Here is a 14723-nt window from a genome sequence, read left to right on the forward strand (position 1 = left end):
TATATAATATAACGATATTATAGAATTATAGCTCAGTTTTCAGTTCTGTCAGTTCATGTTACTGTATATCATGTTTTAATCTTTGCTGTTATAACTGTAGTATAATAAGTGGAGTAATAAGAGAGTAGTGGTAATAATTCTGATGATGCACCCCATTACTTCATCCTTTATACATGCAACCTCTGTACCTCTAGACAGATCAGCCTTTCTGCTCTCACAAAACATATTCAAGTTTTAAAAGCTTTTCTCAAACGGATATATCTGAAAACTACTAAAAAGATTAATAAATGTAACATGGAAAGAAACAATTACTTTATCAAGGGATATTTACTTATATGTGCAGTACTTTCAGTCCCAGTAAAAAAAGCAAACTAATTGTGGTTTTGAGAATACATTTAAAAATAAATATATTGATTGCATAAGTATTCATCCTCCTCCCCCCCTCCCCCCCAAGTCAAAATATGGTGAAAGCATCTTGTCAACAATAACAGCTAAAACTGGTCAAAAGTAAGAAAAATTGGTTGGGGATCATTGATAGACAGCAATTTTCCAGAGTTACCATGTGTTTTCAAACAGAATAGAGTCAGGTCTTTGACTGGGGCACTCAAGAACATTCATTTGTTAAGCCAGAGGGTAGCTTGGACTTTATACTCTGGGTCATTGTCACGATTGTAGTCCCTCCTCCTTAAGGGCGCTCCGGCTCTTTTCATTTTGGACCTAATTTTGTGCACCTGCCCCTTGTTCTAGCCTCCTTCCCATCCCCCTTAAAAGACAGACACTCAGTCAGTCTCTGCATCTGATTTCCATATCATGCGAGCCCGGGTCCTGATGCATCTGGCTCCGTCATGTCTTTAAGTCTCTGTTCCTGTTCCCCCTGCCGGTTCCGACCCGGTTCCTGGTTCCTGATGGACTGCCTGGCTTTGGACATTGCCTGTTTTTTGGATTCCCCATCTGGATTACTTTTGGATTGTTTGCCTCGGCCACACCTCCACCGTGCACCAGCGCACCATGGACACCACCCCCTGTCCTCATTCCCGTCTCCTGCATGACTTTTTCCCCAGTGTTTCCTCACTTTTCCCCGGATTGTGTTGTCCGCATAGGGTCCGGAAAGAATTGTTTCGTTATGGTCATTGGCCTGCTGAAAGATAAGTTTTTGTCCCAGCTTTAGCTTTTAAGCAGACTGTAGCAGGTTTGCCTTTGCTTTGCTTTTTTACATCTGAATACTTTTACAATGTAAGTTAACACATAACAACATCTTACAAGTACACATGTTTTATTAACAGAGACCCTTCCCAAAATTGAGACGTTTCACAACAATGATGCTTAAATTACAATGCACAAGGCTACAGTCCTCACCAAAATAGAGAACACTGAACATACTATACAGTAATGGATGAAACCACAATACTGACAACGACATGTCATACTGTTCACAATGTCAGAATGGTCTTGGATTCCTGCTTTCTGTATTTCTAAAACATGAGTAGAAACATTAGTAGCTCATCAAAAGTCACATATTGTTTCATGTTATGTGTCTTCCAATCTAATTTCATAGGTGCTTGCCTAGGTTAGTTTCTAGAGATTGCTGCTGTGTCAAGCCAAGGTACTCTAACACTCTGGGGCCCATCTTAGATGATGTTCACCCCATTTGTTTTGTGCTGTGATCTATAAAGAAGAAATACAGACAGCAATATATGTAAAATTAGAATATGACAGAGCTGATCATGTTGCTGAGCTCCCTTGACTCATTATTAAAAGGCTGAATACATTCTGTTTCAATACTATGGGAGATTCCTAATAGTAGGACTACATTGTTTTCATCATGCTGTGTCTGTCTCTTTCTGGGACATTGGAGGAACTATGGAGCTTCTATACCTGTGTTTGGCGATCCTGAAGTTTCATCAGTGAATAAAACTTTTTCTCACTGACACTGACAAATTGCCAGATGTATCTGACACCCACGGCACTCTGTCTCAGCTTTCATCTTCAAGCCTGTACCTGTCTTCTGACTCTGAGATCAAATGCCCTGAGAAATCTAGCTACTAAAAAGACATAATAGTAAATGTATTTTGGCCATCTTTTCGCATTTTCTTATCATCATATTTATCAAAATATGTCTCTAATACATATATCATAGAAAATAATGTAGTATAATTAAGTTAAAACATAACTTTACATTTAATTTAGAAATCAATGAACCAACATAATAATATATACATATGTCACTGTAAACATACTGTAATGTATAATACCATTTTATTGTAGGTTTGTGTAAACTTGATATTAATACTGTATGTGATTGTATCCTTATTATTCTGTATTCTCCATATTTTGCATAATTAATGGTGACTGAAAAATATTTTTCCCTCAGCCATAAACATGTAGAAGAACATAGTTTAATAATTACAAATATTTTTTTCACAAGCTTAAGTCAGTTTATTTTCTTTTAAGAAGCAAAAAATAAAAAAATACTGAAATAATATAATTCATTGTGATCTATCTTTAGAGACAATTTGAAGATGATATATGCATCTGAAAAATATAATGTGCAATATTACTCAAAACATTCTCTTGAAATTAAGTGATATATATTGAAAGAATAAAAATATTTTGTTCAACTTTTCTGATAATTTTACAAATGTATCACTTACAACTTGGGTACGAGAATAATGCTGCCAGTGCTCACATAATAAAAGTTACATTTAATTCCCATCTATTCATCATTTATATACTCTAAGTTCTGACACCCAGATGATCATACATTTATTTTGTGTTAAATTGATGGATACATGTTTACATTTTTTCACCCATGAAGTTTGAATTGTTGTAAGCATGTCCTTCACTTTCAGAGTGAAAAGCCCTTCTGTTAGATTCTTTAAATGCCTCTAAGAAGTAACAAATACCAGGAACATCAGAAGGAAAGTTTGGTGGCAGATCCTGCCTTGTCCTGGGTATGAAGATGAAACTGGGGTGGTCTTTTAACAGCCTGAAAGAAAAATTTAAAATGTTAGTAATAAGATATTCAGCAAAGCAGCAAAGGATACTTAATTCATGCTTCCTAAGACAAAGGCTGTGCGAAGATTCATGTTTTTTTCTGGTCAGATGACTAGTACTGAATGTATCACTTCTATTTTCCAGCCTACAAATTAGCAATTAAAATGTCAATGTAATGAACCACATCTGACATTTTAACTATGAATTAAGTGATAATGAACTATGAGTGGATCTGGTACTTGCTTTATCCGAGTCTAGTGCTGCAAGGTGTGACAGATTCTTTATTAATGAGCTGGATCATCACAACTTAATTCAGTTCTGAACACCTGGGATACAGACTCTGACTTTCTATTACAAAACTTTAGAACTGTGCAGACACATTTTGTCATTTTGTAATGTGGCCCCTATAATCTTTCCAGGAAAATACTTGCACCATTTTAATATGGCCTAAGTCAAAATGGAACAGATGTTGAATAATTGAAGAAATCCAGAGGCTGGTGGATTTATTTTCAGCACCACCTAACCAGACATTGTTTCACTGTTATGAAGTTTTAAAGGCTTACTGTAAATGAGAAGAGGCCTTTGTATTGTGGACAGATTCCATAAGAGCACATTTTGTGTGCAAACATAAGCATACAATAGCTGGGATTTATCATTACTTGTGCACCAAGATCATCAAAACTTGATATAAACTGTTAAGAGTGCAGAATCACATTTGTATCTGTTTGTGGACTGCAGATACAATATTTAAAATTCTATACCTGTATGTTGTTGGGCTAACATTAATTCGTCTGGGAAGACTGCAGGATTCAAATTTATTTGCCAATGTGACATTGTTACCAAATAGACAGTAACGAGGCATCTTGACTCCAACCACTCCAGCAAGAACAGAGCCAGAATGTAGTCCTATTCGCATCTGAAAACACAAACACATGTACTTTGGCTGGGGAATGAAAACAATTCAATCTGATGGATGCTTGAGTTTATCTTTTCTAGAATGAAATTTAAGTGGTTTACCTGGACAGTCATGAAGAAATGCAACAAAGACAGGAATAAATATAATAAACTACTGATACTTTATTTATTAAAATGTTTTTGCAAAAATTTACTGAAAGCTTTCACATCACTCCTTCTCATACTCTGGCCATTATGTCACACAACAATTGCACCACTACCTATTATTGCCTGCTCAGTTATTGTCATCTACTACAGTATATTTTGTGCTGCATGTACAGTACAGAATTCTTCTTTTTCCCTCTGCTGCTAATATAGTGGAAGACTATAAAGATTTCAAAGATAGTTTTACCACTTTTGAATATGGTAATAAACTCAAATAAATATAATTATAATTGGTATAATTGTAATATAAAAACTATGAATACATGTAAAAGCAGGAGTCTCGCATGAACCAAGATGTCTCTAACACCCATTTAAAACTTCTGACCAACAAACTCCAAACCTGGCAAACATTATAGTTATCATATAAGTATCAGCTGATGCACAATTGTTGTTATGCAAACCAATGGATGCAAATTATGTTCTGACATCTGCCTCTGTCTTAGAAACACTACTCATTGACTTGAAACTTGGCAAAGTTCATCACTAACAACAACAGCTTTTTGATTTGCACCTCACAAGTTGCTGTAACAATTTTCTTGCTAACACTGGGTCATCAGCATCTTTGCATTACATGTGAATTGTGGCTTATAATGCAAACTCTTCCAATTAAAGATGGTTTAACTAGTTATCTCCAAACATAGAAGATATCACTCTAGTAGAAATAGAATGGAAACTGCTTGTTATAGTCTAATTTCAGTTTAGTTTACTACTACAGTATTTTAGTTTAGTTTTGGGGTTTCCAATACTCTTGTAGGTTACAAAGTGACCTTCTAGTGAAACACTTCCCACATGTGTAGTATGTTAAAGAGATTGAAGAAATATTCTTCTTCACCAACAACTTCAGATGCAGTTTTCTTTCTTATGAGAGTGTTTATTAGTTTGTGTTATCAAGCAACAAATCTATAGTACATTCTATTCAGATTTTGTATGATTTTTGTATGTTAAAAAACAAGCCTATGATGAAGAACTAATTTTTGTATTCCATTCTAATGAAATACAAAAAATATAGCTTCATAATGCTCTAACCTTTACCGGACTGCATTAATGCATTAATTATATTACTTTCATAAGTTTATTGATATATATTTATTGTTTTTTATGTTTATGAAACAATAAAATAAATGCTTGATTTGTTTTAATATTTTAAATCAGTGATCAAGAGATCCCGGATGTAATATGCTTATTCAGCTTTTAAATTGTAAGGTAAATTATTTTTCCATCAGTTGAAGAAATTGTTATAGTCCACAAAATAGTGAGCTACTGGTTTAATACATCTATCAGCTGTTTTATGTACATACTTCACACAATACTGCGGCATGTACTAAGGCACAAAAGCTGAGTGTGCTACTTGTCACAAAAAAACAAAATGCCTCTAGGTGATTATCTTAACTATATATATTTTTTTTTCAGGGAAAGAATACTGTACATGTACCATACATATCAAAAATGGCAATCGCGATCTGGACACAAAAAATGACTTCCAAAATTATTAAATCACTGATAAGCATGATTATAGCGTCTACCCTTCCAAATGCACAACAACTGCAAATTAATGTTTTTGACAAAATATTATATTAGGAGAAACACACCATACAGCAGTTGTTGTGCATTTTAAAGAAATTATTTCTTACACTGACCTTGATGGGCTCCCCAACGGGAGTCAGTACCTCATCTGATAGCTCCATCATCTTCAGTGCCATCAGTGCAATCTGAACAGCATGAGTCTGGCTTTCTTTATGCAGTCCGCCAGCCACACAGTAGGCATCCCCAATAGTCTCTACCTAAAATTAATGGAAAACACAGTTTTTGAAGTGTGAAAACTTTATTATTATCAAATGGCAAACACTTCAGTGGAATCCTTTAACTTCTTTTCACAAATAGAAGCTTAGAATGCTATAAAATAAAAATGCTGTAAATCTTATTCTGAGAGCAACTGTATTAGACAGTTCTAGATTATTTTATTACTTCTTTTAAATCATGAAGAATATCCCTGTTCTGATCCAAGCCATAAGGACATTCATTCTCCTGAGATGACCTCCCATACTGTACTTTGGTTCTTTAAGTAATCCAGATAATTCATTCAACCCTCCCTCCTTCTTACCCCTTAACTTTTTTACAGTAGTTCAAACACAATTTAAAGTGGAGAAGAGGCATGATTCACATATTGTAGTGAGCTTTACTGGGATAAATTGGTTTAAGAAAACTATAATATGACTGTAAAGACGTACAGTAGTTGACTTAACCACCTCCATCCCCCCTTTTTAAAGAAAGTGTAAGAGCAAAGAGGCGATGGAGGCAGGGATGTGATATTAATTATGATATTTATTAATAAGGAAGGAAGAAAGGGGTGAGACTAAGGTTTGACCTCCTCCTGATTATTTGTTTAAAATTCCATTTACCGTGTTAATAGAAAACCCCAAATCACCACATAATGAATTGTCCATGCTACGCTGTTATCTGCGGCCTTTTTTGTTTTAACATTGTTTTGACTACAGTACATGAAGCTAAAAGGTGTAACATTATGATTTTTTTTCAGACACACAGTAATGGTTGAAAAGTCACAAGCACAGAAACAGATGCAGTCCACATAAACCAATACAACTGAATAAATATTAAAATAATATTAGATAATAGAGTTGTTGCCCAACAAACTACGAGAAATCAACTTCTATTTAGAGTAACTCAACATTAAGTAAATAATATTATTTACATTTAAAAGCATTGCTTATGTGTAATTTTCCTCTTCCTTCTCTTATTATATCAGAAAAAAATAATTCAAACCTCTTCATACAAGAATTTAAATACAGTTGTTGCCCTAGATGATTCAACATTACACATGCCTGGAGAACGCTCCACAGCTGAAATTATTTCTACTTTTCATCATAGAATTAACCTTTGCTTGTTCCATTAAACTCAATGAACTGATAACATTGAGACTAGACACGCACGGTTGTAAATTTCAGCATTTTTGTTAAGATTACTTCTGTGACCTCTGTATTCTATCTTCTAACAATCAATGATTGAAAAATCTGTTGTTTTGACTCATGATTTTAATTTTGTGTTATGCAACATTTATGATTTTGCCTAACCTACTACATTATACATGCAGTACATTTTCAGTTCAGCTAGAAATGCACACTTGCAGTCACTTCTATTGTGAAAAATTAGGCTTTTTTCCAATAACATTTTGCAGATCTTTAGTGGAAAGTGGATCGAGTTTATTTTTATGCTTCATGGCCTTTTGCACAAGGAACTACACAGAACACACCAGGATTAGCAAGGAAAAAACTAAAATCTGTCTGAAGAGGGTGATCTTGCTCAGTTAATTCCTTTGGAATTATTATGTTTATATTAATAATATAAACATAATAATAATTGTTAATATTTTTAGTAATTATCAAGAACATTAAAGTGCTGATTTAAAAGTATATTGTTCTGTTAACTCACATATTTTACCACATATGTTTACCACATATACAGGTACATGGTATTGTATAAGAGTGCAGCATTAATCAGTCAATTGTTTTGTTTAAATTTATGACAGTTCAGTATGAGTATCATTTTTCTGTTCATTTCCACTTTTCAATTTCTTGCCACCATGAACTTTTATCAAACATTGTGTACCACAGGACATTCTTAAAATTATGTCAGTACAGAAGGCCTCTATATTGAAAATAAATATATTTGGAATTTTTTTTTAGTCCAAATAAAGAACCAAACAAAATAATGTGCAACATTCCTACTCTTACTTTGTTTACACTTTGCATCATTTTTAAAGATTCACTTGAAGAACATTACCATCATATTCTAATTTATTTAGCATAATAATTCTCTTTTTCAAAGTTTGTGTTTTCATTGGTACACTTTACTCAGCTAAGAAAGCATAACATTTCAGTAATTGAAGAAAGCTTTTAAAACACTACCATTCCTTTCCTAACATTTGGTAACTCTTTTACTTCTAACTAAAATTCTGTATAGTACGGTGTAGCACTTTCCCTCAGAGAAGAAACTGTACAACAATACGGGACCAAAGTTACCACACCTTGTAGATATCCAGCTCTCCACAGTAGAAATCAAATCTGGTATAAAGTTCATTCAGCATCGTCACAACCTGCATAGGTGTGCATTTGGAGCAGGTTGCTGTGAAACCCACAATGTCTGAGAAAAGGATGGTGACATTGTCAAATTTCTTGGCTTGGACTTGCTGCCCTTGCCAAAGCTGCTGGGCAACTGCTCCTGGAAATATTGTAAACAGCAGATCGACCGTCTTCTTCTTCTCTTCCTCTAATGCCCGGTGAGCCTGCTCAAGGGCTGCCTTCGCCTTTCCCAGTCTTTTCTTCAAGCCATCCTGGGCTTTTGCTTGTTCACCCACCAGAACCACATCCCTCAGTGCATTATGGATCGGAATGTCAGACAGGTATAATCCACGGCCAGTGAGCTCTTCTAGTTTGTCCACACAGGGGGAACCCAAAAACAAAATGATATTTGACTCAGTAATGTAGATCATCTGACCTTTAAGATCCATTGCCATAAGCTTCAAAGAGGTAAACAGAAAACAAATGATAATTATTAGTTGCTATTACCATTTATAAAACACTAAAACATGAGATCTATGTCTATGACTGATAGTAAAATCTAAAAATTACAGATAATACAAACAAAAATTATCTAATTATAAAATACATTATATATAATACATGTTATATAAGCAAAGGAGTTCATGTTTATATGTAATTTATTGTTAAGCTGTAAGATAAGCTTTCAATGCCTTCAATATCATACTTAGGGTTTAATAGTATTTTTAAATTGGAACTATTAAAATACTTTTTGCTAAACAGCGATTATCATGCCACTATGAATTCAAAATTACAAAATGCCAGTTTTATAGACAATATATAAAGTAGATATATAATAGAGGAATATATTATTTTTTTAATGGAATTTGCTTTTATAGATGGCAGTTTAGAAAGAAACTTAGAAACCTAACATTTGGAACCTTGTATCAAAGCAAACAAGATAAGTCTTATCTGTTCCAGATAAGAATATTCACTTACTAGATTATTTTGCTAACATGAATGAACAATGCACATTGTATCGCTGAATATAATACTGTATTTTAATACAATGTGTGGTGCAGAACCATTAAATCATTTTGATCATCTTTAGATTAAGTTCAAGGTTTAAAACAGAAGACAGAAGAAAAGTAACCATTTCTTGCTTATTGTTCAATGGTCATCCTGGCAATCTGACAATCATTTCTAGAGCCAAATGTGTTTGACAGCACTGTCTTTATCAAAAATAAGGAATGTAAGTTATGTATAGAATTGTGTGAACTAATACATATGAATAAATATGTTCTGGGTCTTATATTCCTCTCTGAAGTGTAGGTAAATGTTTCTTTATTATATTTGTTAATAAATTAAATGTAATTTTATGTTGTGTTACATAGGAATGTTTGCATTTCATAGTGTAACAGGACAAGGGCCCCATCTGTTCACTACATTGCCAGCAGTATCCCACATTAAAACTCTGTTATGGGGGCCACCATTTGTAATGGTTTTGACATATTGTGCTGTATTTTACAGTACATTTTTTAAAAAAACAAGCAGTTGCTTTTTATGTTAACTTTTACTGAAGAGTGATGCTCTCATCTCTGCAAAAGGAGATTTTTTTCCTAATGATTCAACATTACACATGCCTGGAGAACGCTCCACAGCTGAAATTCTTTCTACTTTTCATCATAGAATTAACCTTTGCTTGTTCCATTAAACTCAATGAACTGATAACATTGAGACTAGACACGCACGGTTGTAAAGTTCAGCATTTTTGTTAAGATTACTTCTGTGACCTCTGTATTCTATCTTCTAACAATCAATGATTGAAAAATCTGTTGTTTTGACTCATGATTTTAATTTTGTGTTATGCAACATTTATGATTTTGCCTAACCTACTACATTATACATGCAGTACATTTTCAGTTCAGCTAGAAATGCACACTTGCAGTCACGTCTATTGTGAAAAATTAGGCTTTTTTCCAATAACATTTTGCAGATCTTTAGTGGAAAGTGGATCGAGTTTATTTTTATGCTTCATGGCCTTTTGCACAAGGAACTACACAGAACACACCAGGATTAGCAAGGAAAAAACTAAAATCTGTCTGAAGAGGGTGAGGAGATTTTTTTCCTTGTATTTTTACTGAAGTGTGGTACCTAACTCTGTTTCAGCTCTATACAATGCCTCTTTTTATGGGGAAGTTTACAGTGACAAATGAGATCCTGAAATGTACAGTACATCAATAACTGAAACACACAGAAATACTCAGAACCCATCTGGGATTGAACTAACTCCAAACACTACATACAGAGCCTGTGTAGTATTAGCTATAAAAAAATGTTAAAATAGTTTGCATATGCTACTTTGTGTCTTCCATACTCCCCAGGATGAGAAACACTAAGGTATGCACTGCCTGCATACACCACTATATTATGTACACTATTATAAACACCCTGATGCCAAGTTTTCCAATTTTATGTTCAAAGGCTTCTTGATGTTCCATAATCAAAATGTGTTAAAAATGAAGTAATTAGCTAAAATATAGTGTTGATAGAAGGAGCGTGTTAAACTCTTGTTGCATTCATAAGACATTGTTATCATTATGAAGTTTTCAAGAAGTATTTTCCTTAATCAAAAGCTCATGAGTCTGGGAAGGAGAGGACAGCTTCTGACAGGTGCCACAGATCCTATCTGAGTCTGAGATATTGCCTTTGACCAACCAAACTTGTTGGTTACTACTGAATGTATACAATGGTTTTTATGGAAAATTCCACATGTCCAAAACATAATCTAAAATGCAATTCACAGAGGTAACAGCAATGGTTTCTAATTTGCCTTTTTATCTGAGCTGTACACATTTAAGTTGTGACTTACATATGAATACCGCAGCCATCTTGTGCTAACTGTCTATTTTAAATGGGGTTTACAAATGCAAAGCCGAACACACAAAGATTTGAATTAGAACACTTCATAAAGTAAAATAAATGCATTACCTTGGGTGTGCTGTCAGCACTCGTGGTTCCTTGTTTTATTCTTACAATGAATTGGGTGTTTAACATGGTTAAAATTCCCTGGAAAGTGCAACTTATAAGCGGAGACGCAATGATGAAATACTCATCAAATTTTGCTTTCTTTTGGACATCTTTTTTGTTTAAACATCTCCTCAGGCCATCTCCAATTTGTAATAAAATCATGTCTTGATCAAACAAAACATGAAATGGAAATGTCTGACAGAACAGTGACATAGGTACATCAACTGAGGATGTCTTCATTGGACTAGGAGTTAAACTCTTTGTGTTTTTGACAGCAACAGTATAAAGTAAATAGGGCTGATGGTGAACCTCAAGAGCACTCTCTCTGCTGCAGTGCTGATCCATGACAATTTCCACATCCATTTTATACAGCAAACTGGCAGCTGCTTTAATTATTCCTGGGAAGAATAATTCAGTTGCTTTGTTAGGATGAAAATAGTACACAGTCAAAAGTCCTGGGTCTTTGTCCAAGCACAGTATTGAGGCATTTGCAGCAGTTTCTGCATTTTGAAATGTACTTTGCTTCAGCAGGACATTAAAACTGTTCAGAAAGTCATGAAGAGCTCCCCCAACAACACCTAAAATATGCTCATCTTCCTCGTAGCATGTTTTAAACACCTCTACGCCGAATGAAACTTTTATTGTATCCATGGGTATACCTGAAAAGATTTATATGAGAGTTAAATTGTAAAAGAAAAATAATATAAGGAAATATAATAACAATAATAACATCCTTCAATAGTAAGTTTAAAAAAGATAGTATAATATACCTGATTTCATTGAGTAGCTCTTAATTGTCTCTATGAAGACCTCTGTATTTCCAAAGTTCCTGATAGCTCCTTGGCACATATCTGAATAAACAGTAGTTGGGCTACAGAAACAAAGGTAACAATTTAAAGCAGCTAATAATGAACAAAGCACACTACTAATGTCTATCCTTTAAGAAAAAAAACAATTATTGTTCATCTTACAAAACAGAAGTTCTGAAAATCTTATGATTATAGTCTGCTTCGCTAAAGACTCTTTTGACCCACAACCCAGCAGCAAATTTGGCTGCAAAATTATGAGATTCATCAGTGCTACAGTATTAATTAGAACAAAAAACCTTTCTAAAAGAAATAGTTTTTTAATTTGTGATGGGTCTGTAATTCAATTTTTACATTTAAGTTGGGCCTACATCAGTTTTGGTACACAGATACACTTTTTTCTATTAAACATATGTACAGTATATTATGCAACAGTGCACAGAAATTAAAATCCATAAGCTACAAATTAGCATTTACATGTGCAAATCAAACCTACTGTCATTGTATCTTGTTAAATGAATGTTATGTCAAGGATGACAAAATATTTTATTTTTAGATAAAAAATGTCAGATACTTTTCTAATTGATATCTAATATTAACATCAGTGTAGGAGTTACTGGACTGGAACACATTTTGCTCAAAATGACTTTACACTTTCTCTTTACAATTCGCTGGGCCACTATAATTTTATAGTGAACAATGTGGGAAATTTGCACATAATACAAAAATAACCCTGTAAAGAAAATGCATAAAAATATTGAATAAAATAACGTTTTTTAAAAAATAATTTACTCTCATTCAGTAAAATGTTCATTTTGCAATTCAGAACTTACATACTGTATAAAATGTCTTTGTAATGAAAGGGGTTAGATCAATTTAGATTTTTCTGTTGCGACTGTACATTGATTAACATTACTGTTCTTAATTCTGGTTAACAGTAGTACTAAAACCATATTCTAGATTATTATCAGGTTCTTTGTTCTAATGCTGTGTTGATTTTGTTTTAGGATAAAAAAACTGTTAAAAAGCATAGATACAAATATTCTATTAAACCCAATCAGACTAAATGTTATGTTATTTATATTATTTTTGTTTTCTTACCACATTAAGTCTAATGTATGCCGTTTAATCATCCTCAGAAAGGCAGTTTGCAGTCTCTGGTTCTATAAAATGGTAAGAAATTGAAGAAGGTTAATCAAAATTCTGCTCCATCACTGTGCATGAGACAAATATTTACAGCTGTTTAAGTGAAATAAATGGAAATCACAAACCTCATATACACTAAAATCAAATAATGAATAAGTTAAAAAACAAACTGATCAATTACAAATTTCCATACTAATGCAAGTTTAGAACACCCCTGCAATAATTAGATCAACTACTGCATCAATGAAAAAAAAAAACACTTGTCAGCAGGTCATCAGTACACTCTAAGAATTTGTAATAACATTAATCTGTTTATATAATGAGATCATTTTAAAATAAAATTAAGGAAAAACAATCATATGCATTTTACTGAAAGCGGTTATCTGGAAAGAAAATCATATTTTTTTTAAATATAAAGACCATTTATATTAATACTTAAGAAATGGTAGCTCACTACACGTAAGGTTGACAAATATGAGCACGATAATAAGATTACATTGTGCATTGTACTTATTTACCTCTGGACACACTAATTTGCGAATGCTTTCACCTAGTGTATGCAGATTAACTTTGCTCTTGCTCGTCTTGCGCTGGGGTTGTATCCTGGGCACAGTCCCACACATCTCTTTTGATATTGGTAATGCAACATCTGCCTGGTTAGCACCAGTGCATTCTTCAAAATCACCAGGTCCTTCGTTTTTCACCAACATGGAGAATGGACACTCTCCAGAAATTTTTAGGTCTTTTAATTTTGCACAGAACATCCTGATAACACTGTGAGATTCCTTTCCCACTTTCTAAAATACAAATGTCTTTATTGTCCAAGAAACATTCTGCTCCCATGTGCAGCAAAGCGAATTCTTTAATGAAATCATGTCCAATGAAACACAGTTACGGGAACGGAATGAAAAGTAAAAGGTTGCTGTAAAGCCTTCCTTTCCTCTATTTCATGTGAAGAACATCAGCGCCAACATCCAAATATAATATTCATAGAAAGTTACAAGGGCAAGCGATAGGTATATAAAAAGCTATCAGCATTAGCCAATGAAATGCGACAGGAGATACTCGTTTGGGCCAATCAATGAACGGGTGGGCTTGGCCTTTTCTGAAATAAAACAAGCAGTAGAAAGAAAGCGATGAACCGAAAGAAGTATTGGGACTGTTGAGCACTGTGTAATTGCTGAAAACCTGCAATTAGTAGTCGGCTACCAGATGAAGCCTAGCCTTTTTTCTGGTGTATATATATATGAAAATCCATATACCAAATGGTGTACTTACAAACAGCAGTCTCAGGTATGGCAATGGTAATGACAGGTTCACTCCACCTCATCAACGCGGTTAACAGCTCATTCAATATACCTTCGTCTCTAGTGTGTTCTACTAAGGCTGACCATTTATTTTCTACGTGTATTGTATACTTCCGAAGTTAACATATAAATACATGCTTGCATTAAAAAGTAATTGAGAACATTGAAATATTCTCAGGTATTTATCATGGTGGTGTGCATTTTCGTGATATCCAAGACCCGGGTTTGAAGGATTTATTTTTCAAGTATACATGAAAATAAAGCCA

The 14723-nt window shown here is 33.8% G+C and overlaps 1 protein-coding gene across 2 annotated transcripts; it reads right to left on the reverse strand.

Annotated features, from left to right (window-relative positions):
• Positions 1 to 1075: 1075 nt before the first annotated feature.
• gucy1a1 (guanylate cyclase 1 soluble subunit alpha 1) lies at positions 1076 to 14116 on the reverse strand. Of its 2 annotated transcripts, none has more exons than XM_015344525.2 (8): positions 13669 to 14116; positions 13106 to 13167; positions 11969 to 12069; positions 11160 to 11857; positions 8156 to 8647; positions 5751 to 5894; positions 3756 to 3910; positions 1076 to 2986 (listed from the first exon to the last, which is right to left on the reverse strand). In XM_015344525.2, the coding sequence occupies exons 1-8, from the start codon at positions 13912 to 13914 to the stop codon at positions 2794 to 2796; spliced, it is 2091 nt and encodes a 696-aa protein (XP_015200011.1). In that variant the 5' UTR covers positions 13915 to 14116; the 3' UTR covers positions 1076 to 2793. The 2 variants fall into 2 exon arrangements, with proteins under 2 accessions (XP_015200011.1, XP_015200012.1); XM_015344526.2 differs by having other exon boundaries at positions 13701 to 13786.
• Positions 14117 to 14723: the final 607 nt, after the last annotated feature.

This window comes from Lepisosteus oculatus, chromosome 1 (genome assembly GCF_040954835.1).
Source record: "Lepisosteus oculatus isolate fLepOcu1 chromosome 1, fLepOcu1.hap2, whole genome shotgun sequence".
In the NCBI taxonomy this organism is placed as follows: Eukaryota; Metazoa; Chordata; class Actinopteri; order Semionotiformes; family Lepisosteidae; genus Lepisosteus; species Lepisosteus oculatus.

What these genes read in the sequence shown, in the direction of transcription:
- gucy1a1 (XM_015344525.2), bottom strand. Translation starts at nt 13,914, where the DNA reads ATGTTCTGTGCAAAATTAAAAGACCTAAAAATTTCTGGAGAGTGTCCA. An exon ending in GTGCTGACAGCACACCCAAG is followed by an intron (nt 8,648 to 11,159) that starts GTAATGCATTTA and finishes ACCTCTTTGAAG; the next exon opens with CTTATGGCAATGGATCTTAA. An exon ending in GTTAGCCCAACAACATACAG is followed by an intron (nt 2,987 to 3,755) that starts GTATAGAATTTT and finishes TTTTTCTTTCAG; the next exon opens with GCTGTTAAAAGACCACCCCA.